This window comes from Macaca mulatta, chromosome 9 (assembly GCF_049350105.2).
Source record: "Macaca mulatta isolate MMU2019108-1 chromosome 9, T2T-MMU8v2.0, whole genome shotgun sequence".
NCBI classification, from domain to species: Eukaryota; Metazoa; Chordata; class Mammalia; order Primates; family Cercopithecidae; genus Macaca; species Macaca mulatta.
Window position 1 is genome coordinate 87,590,403 of NC_133414.1, and position 22,298 is coordinate 87,612,700.

General features: G+C 33.7%; 1 protein-coding gene across 1 annotated transcript in view; it reads left to right on the top strand.

Moving 5' to 3' along the window:
* RTKN2 (rhotekin 2) overlaps nt 1-21,981 on the top strand; it is a 79,717-nt gene extending 57,736 nt beyond the window's left edge. Inside the window, exons 9-12 of the mRNA XM_015147537.3 lie at nt 842-973; nt 12,886-13,051; nt 18,329-18,436; nt 19,745-21,981. Of these exons, the coding sequence (XP_015003023.3) occupies nt 842-973; nt 12,886-13,051; nt 18,329-18,436; nt 19,745-20,280 (942 nt within the window). The 3' untranslated portion in view covers nt 20,281-21,981. The remainder of the gene's footprint in view (nt 1-841; nt 974-12,885; nt 13,052-18,328; nt 18,437-19,744) is intronic.
* The last annotated feature ends 317 nt before the right edge of the window (nt 21,982-22,298 follow it).

The following is a 22,298-nucleotide window of genomic DNA, read 5'->3' on the forward strand; positions in this document are numbered from 1 at the left end:
ATTTTTTAAGTCTTTTTTTAAATGTCAATTTTCTAAATGTTACCAGATATAAATGGTAGGGGATGTGGGGTGAAAAAAGAATGACAAAGCAGGGAGGGATCTACTGCAATGTTGATGGCTAAGGTGCTACCTCTCCATGCTCCTCTGCTTCATTAATAGCAGCAACAGGATAATCAGCAACAGAGGGCTCCTTGTGGAAACTGATGAGGTCTGCTCAACACCTTTCGCATAAAGGTCTTTCTGGCAGACAGCGTTTGGCACGGTTTAGGACTCTGAGCTTCCAGAGCTGCCTCTGTGCCACCTACTCCTGATTTATTTATAACCATAGTTATTTATATTCAGTAAATAATTAATTGTGAACTTCAATGAATCAATAGCTTTTTCTAAAAGATTCCATTAGGAGGAAAGAAAATTTGCATTCTAACAGGGTAGTTGACATTTTCCGATGCTCTGAGAACAGTAAGGGAAAATAATATTTTGAATATATAGAATTGTTTTTATAATTTTCCTGAGTCATTTGATGAATTGCCATAGAATTCTAAGCACTAATTTTTAATCAACTAGATTTTCTAAAACACCATTGATCTATGGTTTTATGTGTATAAAAGTTAGGTGGTGGATTGTTGCCTCCATTTCATTTAATGCCTTTAAGAATTCCAAACTTTTCTTCTCTGATATTAACATACTCTTGGATTTGGGGCAATTAACCTTTTGTATATCAAATTAATGGATAATTCTATCACATTTTAAAAATTCTAAATAATTTAACTTTGATAAGTATTTTGATGAATTTAAGGTGATAACTTAAAATTGATAATCTCTTGATTTTTTTTTTTTCCAGCAAATGGTAAAAGGTCTGATTAGTTGGAGAAGGCTGTATTGTGTTTTGCGAGGAGGTAAACTCTATTGTTTTTACAGTCCAGAGGAAATTGAAGCTAAAGTGGAACCAGCTTTGGTAGTACCCATTAACAAGGTAAAGGAAATGCTATTTTTAGAAAAAAAGATACATCTTAGGACGTTTGTTTTTGTATGTGCAGTTTACATTGTTGTTGTCTTATAAATAAAAGAGAAGCAGTGGTAAAAACAGATTACTTCATAAATATGATTTAATCTGTTTCTTTTTTTCTGTTAGAGCTTATCTGTTATAAGAAAATGTATATTTCCTAAGAAAACATAGTAATGGACATCTATACCAGTAAATAGGTTTTAAAGCAGAGAATGTAACTCCGCATTAACGGTATATTTAAATTTTTTATGAATTTATTTAAGAGATTAAACATAAATTGTTTAATTGTTTAAGCTCATGTTATAGTGATGCTTTTTCTAGTTAGTATTCAAATGAAGCCATAAAAAGACATTCTTGACTATACTTCCTGATTTCTTATGGGATTGATGGGCAATTGTCCCATCTTCTGTCAGAATAGAAAAGCCTGCCAGTCCATTTAGAATAGTTGAGTGCTTATACTGCATTTAAAAAGTAGTACCACACCACCTAGAGAATTTGTCAAGTATATATATAGTGGTTTGATACAAAGGAGACTATTGAAATCTAGCTACAGTTTTTTCATCTAGAATCCTATAGGACAACTTTTCAGTATAACGCAGACTTAGTTTCTTCTACTTCACGGTCTTAAATTTAGCTTTGTCTATTATTCAAGTCTAGCATTGATTAGAGGATTTTTCTTTCTTCATTTTTAGAGCATTCGTACTCTAGAATAATTGCATTTCTAGACCGAAATATCATGGTTTTTGCCTGTAGGCTGCCCCTAATTGTTTCTAGTTGTTCTACTTTGCTTGTCTTTGGCGTGAAGTGTGTGATAAAACATGAGACATCACATTTGTTCTCCTTATCTTTGAAATTATCCTTTAAAGAAGAATGTAAAGTTGTATGTCCTTTTATGTAATAGCTGTATTCCTGAACAGCCGTGGGTACCAGTCTACTAATCTATAAAGACTTGAGTTTAGTTTCATGATCTTTTCCAATAATAACATTTTTGTCTATTTCTATTCTGCTTTTAGAAATTACATTGCTTTTTACCTACAGGAAGTCTTTTAGTGAGACCTTTTATTATATAAATTCACCTAATTTAACTGTTTTGTTTAAACTGTTTTGTTTTGACAAAACAAATAAGGACATAATACCTCAGTATTATAATGAATCTATTTTGGCTTAGAAAATTAGGTTTTTGAAATATATAATTTTATTAATGAAAAATTGACCTGCTTTTTTCATTACTTGCCAACTTTTTATTTTGTTTGGTTTGTGCAGAGTTGTCTTTCCTGCCAGTTTTTCACACTTTAGTCTTTTGAAAATTTCATATGGAAAAACTGAAACAGAATAATGAACACCTGTATACCATTCATCTAGACACTTCAGCTGTTGTTAACATTTTGCCACATTTGTTTTCTCTCTAGTTAAAATTTTTTTCGGAACCATTTTAAAATCAGTTGCAAATAACAACATTTCTTCTCTGAATATGTTAGCATATTTCTCCTAAAACCAAGGACACTTTTTCATAGCCATAATAGTATTGTGATGCTCAAAAAGTTTATTGTTGATACTTATTAAGTAATATACAAAAGAAATTGTTCTAATTGTCCCCACAATATCCTTTCTAATTTTTCTTTATTGTTTGATCCAGGACCTCATCAAGGATCATGTACTGCATCTGGTCAGCATTTCCTTGGATTCCTTTCATCTAAATTGTGCCCTTCACCTTCTGCCTTTATTTATTTATGCCTTTCATTACACTGACTTTTTTTAAAAGTCCAGGCCAGTTTTCTTCTTAGAATTTCTCCACATCTATATGTAACTAATTATTTCACTAGATTCAGCTTAAATAATTTTGTTAAAAGTTCTATGTATATGATTATGTCTGATTTGGCTTTTACTAAATAGCTGAGGAGTAAAAATGAAATCCTAGTTTTTTTCTTATATTTTATACCATATAATATTCAGTCATAAAATAAATTAAAATGTAATCTAAACTAATGATATTTTTAAAGTCATTTGTTTTATTTGAAGACAGTCTTGAAGGAATTCAACTCGCCTTATCTCAGCCCTTTAAGATAGGCAAAGCAGGTATGGCAACCCTGTTTTATAGGTACAGTATTTGTTTTACAAGTGAAGAAATAGACTTAGAGATCAGATAGGACTTTCCAACTAGTAAGGAAGATTATATGGCTCACCCTTTTCCTAATGAGTAGGAAAAAATAGATAAAAATTCATGGACTGTTTTTGCTATTTCCTCATAGGCATACTGCTAGACTAGATTTGGAAGGCAGAATTAGACTTTTTCCTCTCTTCATATCACTGTAAATCAATTTTGAAAGTTAAAAAGTAGTTGTAAAATGAGGTTCTGAGCACGAAGCCACAGTAGACTTATAGGCGATTGCTTAGACATGTGTGGAAACTTTATGATTTAAATTTAAGAGAACATTTATAATAAAACTGTGTTATTGTAATCAGTGTGTCTGTATTTTCAGTCTGATGACAAGGATCTAATTCCAGAAAAGTGGTGACAATGTTTATATGGCCTGTCTGAATTGACCTTTTTTAATTGATTTACTTTTCCTTGTGGTAATAAAGGCTGATGGCCAGGTGACTAATGAGATTTTGTAGTCAATCAGTGCCATTGTTAAGATGACTGAAATCAGCAGACTTACAAATTCCAGTGTTTCTTCCACAATTGGCCATTACATATCACAGGAAAATTATTAATTTAGTAATTTGTATAGATTTAGCCTTGTACTTAAAGACAATGTGAGCTACATTTGACCTTGAGGACTGGTGACTCAATTATCTCTTCCATTGTATATAACTTGTATCTAAAGTACAAAAGAGCATTTTAAAATTAGAACATGAAATAAGCGTTAATGTTGGAAAGATATATTTATTATTATTATAGATTATAAATAAATATAATTTAGTTGTTAATCTCAAAGATAAAACTGATGACAAAGTATTCTGTTTTCCTTCTTTGCAATATTGCCATCTTAATTTTCTCCAGTGTTGGTTTCCTGTGTTTTTCTCTTTAGAAGCTTTTTTCTCTTTGTAGTTCTTACTTCTACCTCAGGCTTCCTTTGAATTTTTCCATTCACCTGAAAACTTCCCATTTAATAGTGAATTCACTGATATTCTTATTCAAAAAATCAAGCAGTATTCCAGTCAAGAAATATGTTTGTTACTTCCTAAAACATGACTGTTATGTAATTATTTTTCCTTTTAAAGTAATTTTTGTTTTTGCTCAACTTACAAAATGATTCAAATGTACAGAAAAGTTGAAGAAAAAAAAACTATACTGATGGCCCATATACATACCACCTAGACTCAGCAGTTAACATTTTGTCATATTTACATTATCTCTTTGATTAAATCTATATTTTTTGATGACCCATTTGAACTTAAGACTTTGATATCATGATTCTTCATTCCTGAATACTTCAACATGTAACTCCTATTAATAAAAATAGGGGCCTTTCATATATATACATAATCGTAATACCATTATCACAGTTAAGAAAATTAAAAATAATTTTCTTATGTCACCTAATATTCAGTCCATATTCAGATTTCCCTGTTTTCCCAAAATGGCCTTTTAGCTCAGGTCTTCAGTCCAGGATTATTCAGGGATTATGCATCCTCTGCAGTTCTTCTGATTTGTAAATGAGGTCTGGAGGCTTGATTGTATTTATGTAGAACATTTTTATTAGAAGATTTTATGGTTGATGACAGACAAGTACTTTATAGAGCCTCCCGTTAGGAGACTCATGATGTCAGGTTGTCGCCACTGCTGGTGATGCCCTCTCTCCAACATAAAGTAATCTTCCCTCTTTACAACTAGCAAGTAGTCAGTGAGGAGACACTTTAGCACTGTGTGACTGTCTTGGTTTCCTAACAGTCTTTCACATAATGGTTTTAGCCACCTGTGATTGTCTTTGCCTAAATCAGTTATTACACAGGAGATTCTGGGTGATTTTCTCATACTACTTTCCTTCTACATATATCCTTCCTTTTGGCATTCTTTTCGTGAAGAAGTTTTTCTTATAAACTGGGGGTGAATTACAGTCTCTTGTGAAAAGGCAGGATAAATACTTGATATATTAATTGCCAATTTTCAGGGTAAGAAGTTGGTCTCATGTATTGGTGTTGCACTGGTATTGGTAATACATATTGGAGCTGATATTATCTCTCCAGGGGTAGCAGGTGAGTGTTATCTTCCTCCCTGCCCTACCTTCACTGTCTCATATAGTGATAAATTCATAGGTCTTTAATCTATTCAATGTTTTAAATTACTTGGTTTTTAATTTCTAAGGTAGATGTTTTGATTGTTTTTCTTACCTTGCAGATTTGTAAGGGAGACATGCTATTAGCATTTTCTTTTTGGTTTTTTGTTTGTTTGTTTGAGACAGGGTCTGGCCCTGTCACTCAGGCTGGAGTGCAATGGTGCCATCACAGCTCACTGCAGCCTGCACCTCCCAGACACAAGGGATCCTCCCTCCTTAACCTCCCTAGTAGCTGGGACTACAGGTACATGCCACCACACCTAGCTAATTTTTATATTTTTTGTAAAGACAGGGTTTCACCATGTTACCCAGACTGGTCTCAAACTCCTGGGCTCAGGCAATCTGCCTGCCTCAGCCTCCCAAAGTGCTGGGATTACAAGTATGAGCCACCACACCCAGCTTTTTAGTATATTCTTTTTTTTTTTTTTTTTTAACTATTTATTTATTTATTTATTTATTTTTGAGATGGAGTCTTGCTCTGTCGCCCAGGCTGGATTGCAGTGGCACGATCTTGGCTCACTGCAACCTCCGTCTCCTGGGTTCCAGCTATTGTCCTGCCTCAGCCTCCCGAGTAGCTGGGATTATAGGCACCCACCAACGTGCTCAGCTAATTTTTGAAGTTTTCTGTGTACCCTGTTGGTAGTGCCTACAAAATGGATAGCTACTGACCTGTAACTATTATTTACCTAAAAGTTTTAATTACCCCAGAATTTTTTTTTTTTTTTTTTTTTTTAAAGTAGAGATGGAGTTTCACCATGTTGCCCAGGGTGGTCTTGAACAATGTATTCTAAAATAAACAAAGGATAAAAACCAGTTTGGTACTTTCTGATACAGCAGGTAAGGATCAAATAAAACTTTTAAGAATAGTGTTTCTCAGCTGGGCGCGGTAGCTCACGCCTGTAATCCCAGCACTTTGGGAGGCCAACATGGGCGGATCACGAGATCAGGAGATCGAGACCATCGTGGCCAACAGGATGAAACCCCATCTCTACTAAAAATACAAAAAATTAGGCATGTTGGCACACACCTGTAGTCCCAGTTACTTGGGAGGTGGAGGCAGGAGACTCTCTTGAACTTGGGAGGCAGAGGTTGCAGTGAACTGAAATCATACCACTGCACTCCAGCCTGGGCGACAGAGTAAGACTCCGTCTCAAGAAAAAAGAATAGTGTTTCTCTTTTAGTTTTTAGTATATTTCTAATGGTTGGTCTCTAAGATCTTTAAGCCTAATAATGTTAAACATTAAATACAAATCAGAGTTTTTTTGTCCTTTGGTTGTCTTCTTTTCTCATGAAAATAATTTTCCTTAATGCTACTTTAAAAATTGTTTGAAAACATAAATTTCACGGTTGCTAAGGTATATAAATAATAGTTCTGTTATTTAGATCACAGGATCTGTTCTCAAGCTATAATTCTTGTCCTTCTAAATGGCATTTCCTGTAAGGCTAAGTTAGTTCATTAATTTTCATAGGGAGCCGTCTGTGGAAATAGTCACATTAAGGGAAGAAAAGCCTAAAAGCTTTTCCCCTCCTATTTTCAATCCAAATTTGAAAGGGTGATTTACTTCAAAGCGATTGCTTCAAATTCAGAAAACTTCACAAGAATGTTCTTGAGCAAGACATTCTCAATAACAGGTACTTAACTGAATTTCCTACACATTATAGAAAGCATTTTGTTAACCAAAGCTTTATCTATTGTCAATAGGGTGAGGAGTGTGATGGTTAAAAAAAAAAGTGTGAGTCTTTGAGATCAAGCCTTTTCTTGTTTTAAATATTATATACATCATTCATTTTAATAAAATCTGTACTAAACAAGTCAATAACACTACTTACTGTAGTAGACCTTGGTTAAATTGTTTTGAAAATACTTTTTAACTATTATATTTATCATAGACCCTAGAAAGCAAAATTATTATGAAGCACATGGGATTTTAATCCAGTTATGTTAGTTTCCTTAATATCTAATCATATCAACTATTCAGATTTTTAAAAGTAAATATAACAAAATTAATTTTTCAAACATTTTCCTGTTGGAGTTTACATCTGATTTAATTAATATAAATTTAAAATAATTATATTAAACTGATACTAATCATACTTCATGGCTGGTTTAACTTATAGCTATGGATTACATATTTCAAACATTCCTTGTCATATATGTGAAGGTATCCTTTTTTGTCAGTAGAGTGTATATAAAGTCTAAAACTTGTTCTTAGCACCAACATTTTGTCTTCATTCCTGATTAACAGGACTTCAGATGAAGCACTTTTCAAATAACTCATTTGTCTTTACAGCATGTTTGTAAGGAAGATGTGAAATATTATCTGCATTACAGACAAGAAAGAGGCATTAATAATAGACTGACTTTGGTTTTTGTGTTTGTATTTTATTTTTTAATTGTTTGCTTTGGAAAAAAATTCAAGGTAATTTATACATAGAATAGTATAGATGAACCCATTTGTACTCTCACACATTGCCCCCACATTACATATATTTTGAAGCAAATCCTAGAGACCATATCATTTTGCTTGTAAATATTCCAGTTATCACCCTTAAGAAAATTTATGCTTTTATATATAAGTTGTCATGTAGATATAATTATGTGTAGTTAATATATCGTCAAAAATCCAGGCAGTCTTTAAAATCCCCAGTCTCAATTTTTTTAAGTTTTTTGAGTTAGGATCCAAATAAGGGCCACATATTATGGTTGATTGATTAGGTCTTTTAAGTCTCTTTAGAAAAAGGAATGCTTATACATTGTTGGTGGGGGTGTAAATTAGTTCAGCCATTGTGAAAGACAGTGTGTTGATTCCTCAAAGACCTAAAGACAAATACCATTCGACCCAGCAATCCCATTACTGGGTATATACCCAAAGGAATATAAATCATTCTGGAGATCATTATCCTTAGCAAACTAACACAGCAACAGAAAACCAAATACCACATGTTCTCACTTATAAGTGAGAGCTAAATGATGAGAACACATGGACACATAGAGGGGAACAACACACTCTGAGGCCTATCGGAGAGTATGGAGGGTGGGAAGAGGGAGAGGATCAGGAAAAATAACTAATAGTTACTAGGCTTAATACCTGGGTGATTAAATAATCTTTACAACAGACCCCCGTGACACAAGTTTACCTATGTAACAAACCTGCACTTGTACCCCTGAACTTAAAAGTTTACTACTACTACTAATAATAATAATGAATATGTTGGCTTATGTTTACTCACACCTCAAACTCCCCCCTTCACACACACACACACCATGCACAATGTATTTGCTGAAGAAATTGATACTTTATCCCACAGGGTTTTTCCATAGTCTGGATTTTTCTAGTTGCATCCCTGGGTTGCCATTTTTCTTTTCTTTTTCTTTTTTTTTGAGATGGAGTTTCGCTCGTGTTGCCCAGGCTGGAGAGTAATGGTGCGATCTCAGCTCGTTGCAACCTCTGCCTCCCAGGTTCAAGCGGTTCTCCTACCTCAGCCTCCCTCGAGTAGCTGGGATTACAGGCATGCGCCACCATGCCCAGCTAATTTTGTATTTTTAGTAGAGATGGGGTTTCTCAACATTGATCAGACTGGTCTCGAACTCCTAACCTCAGGTGATCCACCTGCCTCCGCCTCCAAAAGTGCTGGGATTACTGGCATGAGCCACCGCACCCAGCCTGCCTTTTTTCTTACATTTTTGGATCATATTCAGATTTGTTCATTGATTAGTAAGAATACATTTTAGGAAGGGTCATATACTTTCATCGAGAAGCATATCATATATCTAGGTCTTCCACTCATTTTAACAACCACTGATGAGCATCGTTTAGATCCTTTATTTCATTAAGGATTGCAAACCGGTAGCATTTTTGCATTGCTTATAGCTGGAATGTCTCTACTTCATCAGCTCTTTGGTTACCCTGAAGTACAATTCTTACAGGGAAGACAGGATACGTGCTTGGGTTTTTTTTGTTTGTTTGTTTGCTTGTTTGTTTTTTCCCATTTATATGTCAGTTACCAAAATAATGAGATAGTTTCCTACCGTCTTTCACAGGTGACCAATGAGTTAGTGTTTAAATATCATTATGAATTTTTGGATTTAAAAGATATGTCGTGTGTCTGTCCATTGCCATTGCTATTCTAATCGATGTTCTAATTGTCCAATGTTTGACTGGTAGAAGCCCCTTAGAGTTGACTCTTGAATCCTTTTGACGTAACCCTAGGAATCTTAGATTTCTGATAGGACAAGATGTTCCAGAATCATCTTATACATTTCCTGGCCCAGGCTGAGAGTCAGTCATTTCTTCAAAAAGCTCTGTTTCCTTTTTGTAGTAAAGAGTATTTAGAGACCATAATCTGGGTGCATTTTTTAGGGTTGTATCATCAAAAGGAACATAATTTATAAATCTAGTCCTGTTCTAGTAATTTTCCATGTACATGGAAATGAAGAGGTGAAAGGAAGTACAGTTTTAATTCAAAATAATAATTTTTAAAACGTAAATGAAACTTCCCTGTGACTTTAGAGTTTTTGTTTTATTACAAAATTGACTTCCCAGATTATATTTTTATTGATTTCACTTGGCATTCTCTAAGTAACACCACCATCTCATGGAGTGAAAAATTGCAGACTGACAAAAAGCAAACCCAGCTACAGATTAAAATTTCACAGTGAATAATCTCAAATCTATTTACAAATCAAGGAAAGTTGACTATAAAACCTCCTAGATAATTAAAGTTTTGAGATTAGCAAAAACAATACAGGAAAACGCTGGGCTTAATAGAATACTTCTCAGAGAACATGCTTCCTCATAAAGAATTGGATTGGAGATTATTTCCAGGATCTGGGCCTTTTGGTACAAAATTTTTAAATCATTATTTGAGTTGTTCTTTTCCTATTTCATTTATTTATTCTTTAAATATTTTTTAGCCATTTACTGACTACTAGGCAATATTTTAGGTGGCAGAAATATGGGGGGAGGCAGGGAATTACCAAGTTCCTTGTTTTCATACCCTAAGAGGAGATACTTCCCTTATGTAGACACATAAACCCATAAATAACAGTCCTAAAATTCACCTTAGTGTTTTCTAATCGCTCCCTTTTTTGAGAATTGAAGACCTGAGCACTATTGTAGATATTTTCCCACACTGAAAAAACAACTTGCATGAACTGTCTGACACGCTGAGAAACTTTACTTGTATTAATCACTTTTTCTTCGACACGCGATTTTTTGGTTAAAAGTTTTCCATTAAATTATTTTGGATAATAACATATAGAAGTTAATTCAAATTCTGCATTTCATTTGCACCTTTTAAAAACCTCTCATGTTTTAAAAATGTAGCGATATTTATGGCTACCAGAATTAATGGAGTATATACAGTAGTATTTATATATTTTTGCATTATATTCTCTTAGAAGGATATAAATGATTGAGTTCATCAGATTTTCTATGTAGTGGTTTCATTTGAAATGAAACCTTGGTAAAAATATCCAAATTCATCGATAAAAATCAAATTTCCCTTATTTAAAAATTGAATCTACTTTAATCCTTTATACAAAAAGTAGTCAGAAATGTTTATTAAAATGGAATTGGTGGAGGGAAGCACGATTTCAGTAACAAGAATACTTTTTATTTTGTAATACAACAATAGAGGGTTTTCCCCCACTATGATTTAACCTTTGATTAGTCTGATAAGAGTAGCATATCAAAGATTCTTCCTAGAGCTTAAGTCATTCTCTGCTAGCTATAAGCTAAAACAAAGCTTATAAATAAGCTTTATATTTACAGTGGATGATTAGGTGCATCTTTGAGCTCCAAGGATACCATTTAGGGCAAAATCTGTTACATAATAAAAATACTTACTTAAAGGAATTAATTCATGAAGTTTATTACCAAGCCATAGAAGTGTGAAAAGACTCTATTATGATAAAATCAAGATACTGGGCATAAGTCCCATTACAGCCCTCTAAAGACACTCACATTCCTAGATTTCTTCAGTGACAGGATAGACTGTCTCTAACATGGTTGACTATTGTTATATTTTGTGATACTCTAAAGGTTCAAAGTTATGTTGCTCTTTATACAACATACATTTTTCCCCTGTGGTTTTTAAATAAGAATTTATTCTTTCAGAAAGGAATTCCTTGCGTAGTATATATGGTGTTCACCTGCCGGTATTTATCCATTTTTCAGGGAATGGATAGCTTTTCTTCCTAACCCTGCTACTTCTGTAATGACCACATAATATCCACATTATATGTATATGTAGGTTTTGGTGTGTGACTGTATAGCCTCTCTTCACACTTTACTCAGTGAAGAATTTCTTTCTATTCTTAATCAGCTTTTATTACTACCAGCCAAAATATTCTTGTCACACATTACAGTAGGCTTAACCATGATTCTCTTGAACCACTGTGTGCAGTGCAGTAGCCACTATCCTGTAGTGACTGTTAGACACTTACAATGTGGCTGATCCAGATCGAGAGGTGCTGTAAGTGTAAAATACAAACTGGATTTTGAAGGCTTAGTATGAAAGCCTTCAACATATTTCAGATATGCTGAGTTACGTGAAATACATCATTAAATTAATTTCAGCAGTTTCTTTTTACTTATCATGGTTTTTAGAAAATTTTCAATTACATACGTGGCTCACATTGTATTTCTACCAGACAGCATTGCCCTAGAATAGTGTAAATGAATCATTATCTAGGCATCAAATCTCTATCTTTGTGCAATAGATAGTTCTAGTACAGACTTTATCCCCCAATATTCCTTGTTAAAACCACATGTAGTTGCTAGCTTACCATGTGGCATGGCTGTGCCTGTGTGTGACTTGGGAATAGACTTCTCAGAATCTTCTAAGTGTAGAATCAATAAGTGTCACCATAATAGCATATCTAGTATCACTCAGAAAAAAAGGTTTAGACTGTCAGCGTGAATGAAACCATTGCGTTTGTGATAGTCTTGTACTTAGCACTTTAAAACTAATTTTAACTATAAGATTATATTACTTTATGGATCTTTAGCTATGAACTTTGTAAATGAATGTTACATACAAAATAAATGTTAATGAGGAAAACCTAACTTTTGCTACAGTAAACACTAAGTTATGGTTTTACTGCTTTAACTAATAGCACTAGATATTATGCATGAAGATTAGAATAGGAAACATACTTTACTGATTATTTTATTAATTTGAAATATAGTTAATGTATAATCCACATTACAGTTATGACATGCTGTACTTGTTTTATTGGAAATTTTAAGATGTATATAAAAGACAGCAAACTTCCACTTAAACTGAGATAGATCAAAACAGGGGTTATGTTTTAATCTCATGTAATTTAGCATAAGTGCTATATATAGCATACTTTAAGACATTATTCACGTTTTTTTATATAAGGCATTCTTTTTTAAAAACCTTCTAGATTGGAGTTTGAATATAAAAAATTCTCAAAATTACATGTTTTAAATTTCAAATGATGAGCAATAAGATCATGGTTACATCAGGTGTAAATATGGTCGCTAAGCAATAAAACATTTTTTATTTGATCTGTTTGATCATTACAGAAATTTTCTCATGCAAAACCCCACTTCTTTTCTTAAATTTTAGGAAACCAGAATCCGGGCAATGGATAAGGATGCCAAGAAAAGAATCCATAGTTTCTCTGTCATCAATCCTGTTCCTGGACAAGCTATAACTCAGATTTTTGCAGTTGACAATAGAGAAGATCTTCAGCAGTGGATGGAAGCCTTCTGGCAGCATTTCTTTGATCTTAGTAAATAGACATTTGGATTTTTTAGTTGTGTATTTATGTAGCCTAAAACGATGTGCACAGCAATCTTACAATTATAATCTTATAGTTTATAGCAAAACTTTTTTATGTTCTTGAAAAAAATGGTAGTATATCATCAATGCAGTGATGCTTTTTGCTCTCAGTCTCTTTCCAGTGCCTGACTGACTATTGTGTAGTATATGTTTGGATTCTAGCATCTCTACCTCCTACTTTTTGAAGCTCCTTTGGTCACTAAAACAGTCAGATCATATTGTCTCAAAATGTTAGGATTTAACTGTTGAAGGCAATGTGTTTGATCAAAGGGATAAGAAGCTATTTGAGGAACAAAAAACTTTTCCAGGATAATGATGATCCTAAAATACTGAAACATTCAAGAGTCTCACTTTTGTAGCCTTCCCTTAACTCCAGATTCGTTACCATCTTCTTGGACATCATCCAGACAGGTTTTTTTAAAAACCACACACATGATTTTCTCATGTCAATAATACATTCCAATGACATGGATATAAAAACAATGGGATGGTAATGTAATAGGACTCTAGTGTGTAAAATATATGAGGTTCTAATATTTCTCAAGGAGGAATTTTATCAACAGGAAAATATTGAATTCATAACAGTTCTTTGTGTTTACTGACAATAAGTCTAACAGCATATTATCATTATATTGAAAACTTAGAATGTTGATAATATCTGTTTCTGATCAAACAAAGCCTACTGATGGATACTACCAGTATTTTGTCTATTGAATGCTATTCCATAGAAAGTTGAGACATTTCCAAAAAGGAAATTATTTCTGAAACTCAGAAATAATCCTAGGGACGGACATTTTAGGAATTCTGTTTTCTGGAACACTAGGAAGAAGAGGTAATACCTGCAAGCCCTCAAGTTAGAAGTTGGGGAAGAGGCAAGAAAGGGATCTAAATTTATGGATTATTTCCCATATAACAGATTATTTCATTTATTTCTCTTAACACTCTTGCGGGGTAGAAATTATTTCCCTTTGCTCTGAAGATGAGAAAACTTAGGCCTGAAGAGGTTTCTGGTTCACAGCATTGAACTAGAGGATTCCCTCCATGGCTTTCTTGGATTTTGGACTTGTTTAGGACTTATTTTCCTTAAGTATCATCCCTAGAGACTCAATAAATGTTCAAATATTCATTTCATGCTTATCAGCATGTACCACATTTATTTAGTTAAAATTTTCAGGCCAGGCACGGTGGCTCATGCCTGTAATCCCAGCACTCTGGGAGGCCGAGGCAGGTGCACCACCTGAGGTCAGGAGTTCGAGACTAGCCTGACGAACATGGTGAAACCCCATATCTACTAAAAATATAAAAATTAGCCAGGCGTGGTGGCAGATGCCTGTAGTCCCAGCTACTTGTCGCTTGAAGCTGGGAGGTGGAGGCTGCAGTGAGTCAAGATCTTGCCTGTACACTCCAACCTGGGCGACAGAGCAAGACTTGTCTTAAAAAAAAAAAAAAAAGAAAAATCAGCAAATCTCAGGTGTGTAACTTAAAAGACAAGAACTTCCTTGCTTTTGCTAATCATAGCTAAAACTTTAACCATTTTCCTAAATGCTCTTAGAGAATCCATGTTATAAATGACTATCTTATGTTTAGAAATGATTCTGGTATTTTTATTTTATTTATTTTATTTTTATTTTTTTGAGATGGAGTTTTGCTCTTGTTGCCCAGGCTGGAGTGCAATGCCATGATCTTGGCTCACTGCAACCTCCACCTCCTGGGTTCATGCGAATCTTCTGCCTCAGTCTCCTGAGTAGCTGGGATTACAGGCATGTGCCACCACACCCGACTAATTTCGTATTTTTAGTAGAGACGGGATTTCTCCATGTAGGTCAGGCTGGTCTCAAACTCCAGATCTCAGGTGATCCGCCCACCTCGACCCCCCAAAGTGCTGGGATTACAGGCGTGAGCCACCGGGCCCAGCTATTTTATAATTGTTACGTGCATAAAAACAGGGGGAGAGGTAAATGAAGGTGATAATACCAAAATCTTGTAGTGTAGATACCAATTACTATTAGATGATCATCTCATGCTTTCATTCTCTAGATTATGTGAAATAATTTATCATGCTAAAATGGTGATTTGAAGGAATAAGAATCTCATGACATTTTTGTACTGTCAACATAATAAGTGATGACAACTTGGTCTTGGGTCTGGTTGCTTTTTTGGTATTTAATGCTTTTTTGCATAAAAACTGCCAACCTATGTAATTTTTAAAGTACAAATTCTATTTATACTTCAAAATTCAGAATTCATTGTGTATGGATATATGAAGCAAAGATGGAGGTATTTATACCATACTAAAAAATTGACTTGTACTTTAAAATTTTAACTTTCCTAGTGACAGGTGCAACCTCTTGTGATTCTGGTTGAAGTATGGTACATAGAACAAAGTACAGGATAGATATTCAGGGCAGAGTAAAGTAAGAGAAATTTAATATTGAGAGCAAATCTCAATTATTTGGCGCTATTTAAGAATAGAAAACCAGGAGGGTGTGATAATTAGAACTCAGGAGGAAACACTTATGGAAATGTATCTGTTTAGCCTGGGGAAGAATAGCCTCGGGTGGATGTTGGTGGGCAAGAGGGATGTAATAGCTATTTTTAATATTTGTGGGTTAACAAACATGTAAAAGAGGAGTGACGTGTTCTGGATGGTCAATAGGAGTGGAGCAAAGAATGAATCGAAGGTCAAAGATATCAAAAATTGAGATAGATTTGGAACATTAAAACTTTTAAAATATTTAACAGTATAAATATTGAGTTACATTAAGAGCATAGCATAAAAAATTATTTTGACTGGGAATACTATAACAGTAAATGATACTTTAGGAAACATCTTCATTATATAAATTGTTATGTGAACAAAACATACCCATTTAATATTTCATATTGCACCCTTGTTTTCATGTTAGCATATTGGCTAGCATGTATAGCTATGCATAGAGATTTATTTGCTGGCAAAATCAATGGTTCAATCGTGAAGTCTTCACCCATGAACACATTTGTACCTCTGACTTTAGTAACACGTGGAATAATGTGGCATTATATTCCAGTTTTCATTGTAACTCGTATTCTGATACTAGTTTAACAATGAAATGCTTTCATTTATCAATACAGAGAAGATACTGTACTTTATAATAATTTTTCTAAGAATGTGACAGAAATGTGTGCCAGTTTAAAGTGTTTCATTATTTTTCCATTAGATATGGGTTTTTTTCCCTGCCCCCAAGAAGAAAAAAACTGACTTTTATATATTTATCTATAAAAGGAAGTGTGGGGAGGAATAAGTTATCAGATCTCAGATCCTAACATTCTAGAGATCAACCTTTGAAGCCTTGTACTTAAGAATTTATTCCCTTCATCAGTTGCTATGTTGCTTATTTTGAAATTTTTACCATATTCTGTGCTTAGCATCATAATAAAACATACTGAAAGGCTTTTTTATGTTTCTTAACTAATGGTGGTGGATTTTAAATTTATGCATGTATTATCATATTACTGTGATAGTATATTTAACTACAAACAACAAAAATGAGTAATTTTATTAAACATGAAGTATCCTTAGTTTTTAAGTCATAGAAAAAAACCAAGTTGGATATTAAATATGGATATACAACATAGGTGTATTACATTTACTTTTCTACTGGTATAAGATAGGCTATAAGAAGGTGAACCCCAGTAACTTACTCTTATAAAATTAATATATAGATATGTAGGAACTAGCATAGTTGCTTTCCAGCATGCAGGTGCACAATAAGTAAGAAAAGATTAAATTTTTAGACATCACTCAGGAGAAATCTAAAAAATTTAAGACTAAAATAGTGTGAATTAAAATAAAAATTAATGTCCACACTTAAATTTTAACTTAATAGTTGAAGAGTCAAGAGTATTTTTTCTTATTTCAAATGCCTTTATTTAATGTGTCCTTCCTAAAACAAATTAGACTCAGAATTTTATTGAGTGATATGACTTTATAGCAATAGGTTTTTTATATACCTTTTAAAACCTAAATGAAAATATAGTGATTTTCTTTTTTTTTTTTTTTTTTTTTTTTTTGAGACGGAGTCTCACGCTGTGTCACCCAGGCTGGAGTGCAGTGGTGCGATCTCGGCTCACTGCAAGCTCTGCCTCCCAGGTTCACGCCATTCTCCTGCCTCAGCCTCCAAGTAGCTGGGACTACAGGCGCCCGCCACCACGCCCGGCTAGTTTTTTGTATTTTTAGTAGAGACGGGGTTTCACCATGTTAGCCAGGATGGTCTCGATCTCCTGACCTCGTGATCCACCCGCCTCGGCCTCCCAAAGTGCTGGGATTACAGGCTTGAGCCACCGCGCCCGGCCATATAGTGATTTTCTAAAGTTAAATGATTTTGAAAAGCATGACAATCATCTTAAAGGAACAGTTATTAAATAAATAATTTTTCTTTCTTAATCAAAATTTTCATAGTTAAAACCATTTTTGAGAACCTCACTCCTTTATGTTTTTTTCTATTTCCTTCCAGGTAACTATATTTCAGTTGATTGTTTAACCTTTCAACGTCTTGAATACTTAATGTTTAATATTTAAAAAAGAGAACCTGCACAAACTTTTGCAATAAATAGAAATTTTAAAGTAGTTATTAACCATTTAGTGAAATAGAGTAGTATTTAATAGCTTAGAGAGATTTTAGCCTAATGTTTGCATAGAAGTATTTTTTTTCTTTTTCTTTTCTTTTTCTTTTTTTTTTTTTTTGAGACGGAGTCTCCCTCTATCGCCCAGTCTGGAGTACAGTGGTGCAATCTCAGCTCATTGTAACCTCCACCTCCAAGTGATCCTCCTACCTCAGCCTCCTGAGTACCTGGGACTACAGGCACCTCCACCACCACACCCAGCTAATTTTTGTATTTTTAGTAGAGAAGGGGTTTCCCCATGTTGGCCAGGCTGGTCTTGAACTCCTGACCTCAGATGTTACCAGTCAGAAGAAACCTAGGCCTTCCAACTTGCTGGGATTACAGGCGTGAGCCACTGCACCTGGCCGAACTTTTTTTTTTTGAATAGATTACTTTTATGTTCAGAACTGGACTTTGAAATTATGGATAGTACTAGGTTTTTCTGCAAGCCTCCCTTAAGGAAGTGCTTTATTTATAAATTCACTGATTTTTATTCAAAGCAAAAATGTATTGCTATCTATTAAAAATGAAATACATATCTTCATTTATGTTTTGAACTGGTCTGCCTTTTTTCTGTCTGTCTTAGGCCAATGGAAGCATTGTTGTGAAGAACTTATGAAAATTGAGATTATGTCACCACGGAAACCACCTTTGTTCTTGACAAAAGAGGCAACCTCAGTCTACCATGATATGAGTAAGTGGTGTTTGTCTTTTCTGTGCTACAGGATAACAAAAACAACATTGTCCATACACACACAGCTTATTCTATTGACATTAAAATGCTAAAATTTTCAGGGCACAATCAAAATGAATGAAAAAAGGCTATGATTATAGACTAAGGAACTCATGTTTAATAGATGAATTAATACAGAATAATGAATACACATATTTTTCATAGTCTGAATGCTCAAGATCAGACAAAAAATTTAAGGCTTAAAATGAGTAAAGGCGCACTGAAAATAAACATTAGCTGAGTAGCTGATGAAAATTCTGAAAATAAACACTTGCAGATTCTAAAATGTCATCATGTTCAGTAATTTTTTTCTGTATTTTATTAAATTTGTTGTAAAGTAGTGTTGATAGATGCATATTAATGAATGGAAGCTTTCATCTCTAACCAGAAAAAAAAATTGGTTAAGTTTAATACTTTGGAAAATTTTAAATTTCTAGACTCACTTTTATTCAATTTCCCACACCTTCAAGGGTGTTTATTTTTTGCCGTTGCCTCAGTAAATAATGTTGTGAACAAGAGCAAGTCAGTCTAAATTCTGTTTAATTTATCACTAATGTACCTGTACTTACATTCACTTTACAATGTTAGGTTAAAAATGGTACATTTGGGTTCACACATTTTAAAATACCAGTAATTTATTTAATAGACATTTATCTCTGTTATTTTATTTTTCCCAAGGAAAATTTCACCTACCACTCTTATTGCCAAAGTGGTATGAGGGCATTACTCTGTTCTCCTGGGTTTTTGGTTTTAAGCATTTTCCCTTTTAACAGAGACTTTGCTGGTCTACAGGAAAGAATACTCATCCAAATACAGTCATCCCAATATATATCTAGCTTTTGTAAAAAGGAAATCTCTTACCTAGCAGTTAGAATAAGGTTTTAAATCCAAGAAATGTTATCCCATATATACTTAATGTATAGAATTTTTTAGAAAACACATATAACTCCCCTTTGAAAGCTGGATTTTGCTGATTTATATAGGAATATATTTATACATGTGTATGTATTATGTACATTATATGTATATTATATATGTTTTTTATATATACTATGTATTATGTGTGTTTACATATATAATGTATGATTAGTGCAGTGCATGATCTTTTTAGTTCTGGTGGTGTGGTTATTTTTACAAGTGAATGTTTTCCTTATCACAGTCTTTGATGACCATTATATATAGCATACTAGTTTGGAAAAGAAGTTATTCAGATAAAGTGCGTACTGGTTTTGAATTTTTTCATGTATTTTTTTCTAAAAATTATTATAGGCATTGATTCACCTATGAAACTTGAAAGTTTAACGGATATAATACAAAAAAAAATTGAAGAGACAAATGGGCAGTTCCTTATTGGTCAGCATGAAGAATCCTTACCACCTCCTTGGGCCTCACTCTTTGATGGTAACCATCAAATGGTCATCCAGAAAAAGGTACTGTCTCCTGCAAGTGAGCCATTACATGATGAAAAAGGGAAAAAGAGACGAGCTCCGCTTCCTCCTCCTGATAAACTTCCATTCAGCTTAAAATCACAGAGTAACACAGATCAATTGGTTAAGGACAACTGGGGAAAAACAAGTGTATCTCAGACATCGTCTTTGGATACCAAACTATCAACCCTAATGCATCACTTACAGAAACCAATGGCTGCTCCTCGAAAACTTCTCCCTGCCAGGAAAAATAGATTAAGTGATGGTGAGCACACAGACACTAAAACCAATTTTGAAGCCAAGCCAGTGCCAGCTCCAAGGCAGAAATCCATCAAAGACATTCTGGACCCTAGATCATGGCTGCAGGCACAAGTTTAGAAAACTCTTAATGATAAAACATTTAACAAAATCTATAACTGTGAAGCTTAATTCAGAGGCATTATAGAGTAATGTGTAATTATATAGGTAAATATGATAGTGATTTATACCAATAATTAATAAGCTATTAGGTATAGAAAAACATTTTATAATGAAGAAATGGATTTCTCTTTTACTCCTGATTTTCAGAATGTGAGTGATTTTTCCAGCAGTGTGCAAGAGGCAGTTTCTAGACAATATCCTAATTGTTGGAAGGGTTAATTTATTCCTAAATTAGTACCAGGCAGTGAATAAGCCCTAGGCGGAATAAAGCATTAAAATTTCTTTTGGGGAGAGACTGTCTAGTAATTTAAAATGTGTTAAATATGAGCCATATTCTCATTGTGAGAATTTTAATACTAATGGAATGTTTCAAAGGTTTTATTCAAACCACAAATTATAGAATCCACCCAAGAAAATTTTCTTAGCATTCTGGAATTCTCATCTAATGGTTCACTGGCTCTCATCTATTGTTTAACTCACTAGTTTATAGGCCTGACCTTTTAAATTCCTGGGATAAATTTTGGAATATTAAATTCTTCATCTTAAAGGGAATTTGTAATGTGCTATTCAAACTTGTTTCCTTGATGAGCCCTGAAATACTGTTGACATTAACTTTCATAAATGAAGCATAACACTTATTAGAGAAATGGTAGATGAAATACTCTTTACATTCAATTTTCTGTGTGTGGTGCTGATTTCCATTGTGACTTTGGAATTTAGGGAAGTGAGTAGCTGATCAACACCTTAAAATTCATTTAATACGTATTTAAAAAGAAGATGGGAGATTCAAAAATATCAGAAAAGTTGGCCATGGTAAAAAATTTTCAGAATTCTTTTTTAAAATTTTAATTAGATTTCCTTTTCCTAGTAAGAGTTGATGTCTGCTAGTGGTATTTTTCATTAAAAGTCATATTCTTACAACAATGACATTGGAATCATTTCCATAGGAGGTAATTTCCATAGCAACTAATCATAGTGACCCAAACAGGATTATAAAGTCAAGTGAGGAATAAATAGCAGAAAAATACCTTAAAGGAACAAAAAAATCCATTTTTTATAATAATGCTTTTTGTAAACAAGAGAACAGTTTTAAAAATCTAATCAGAATTTCCAAATAAAACAGTTTCCATCAGGTGTCAGCAACAGCACTAAAAATCTCAAATCACACTGAACCCTAAATGTCATTGCAAGAAATAAAAAATTAAGAATTAAATTGCTGCCCCGTGTATAATCTCGAGATCTTTTTAAAGCTAGGAAGAACTCTATTTGGATCAGAACTACATGATTACAAAGTAAAATGAACACTTGACCAAAAAACCACATTAATTTAAATGGAGCCTTTCATTATTTTCAGATAGCAGGGTCTTTTTCATTTATAGAGAATGATGTAACTGCCAGGACACTTTTGTGTTTGCCCAGGACTCCTAGTAAGTATTGAATCGTGAAGGGAGTGATGATAACAAAAGGTTTCTTGTGACTGGTAACACCAGGACAGACACAGGTTTGGGTGAGAAGAAAATACTATATGCCTGCTTGATGGCATATAGAGATCATCACATGTGTGGAAACCTTAAAAAGTGGATATATTTTTCTAATTAGAAGGCTCTCGTAAGTTTCTGTTATGATTGCCATTTCAATAAATGACATTAAAAATCTAAAGGATAATGTTTGAATTTTTGGTTATTTTTTAAAACCTCATTGCTGTTTTTGACAGCATTTGTGATTGTCATTGCCACTAAATTATTGAGCTAGAAGATGCTGCAGGCAAAACTGTTTCTGAAGCTGGCATCTAAGCATTCTTTTTTTTTTTCCTAGTTGATGCCTGCCTTTATTACAAATCAGTATTAAAACTTCCAGATTATATTCTTGTCATTGTTCCTCATGCAAATAATAGCAGGAAGGATTTAAGTTGTATAAGAAAAAGAAAATATTCATATAGAAATTACCTGGCAGTTACGCCCTCAGAGCAGAACTTT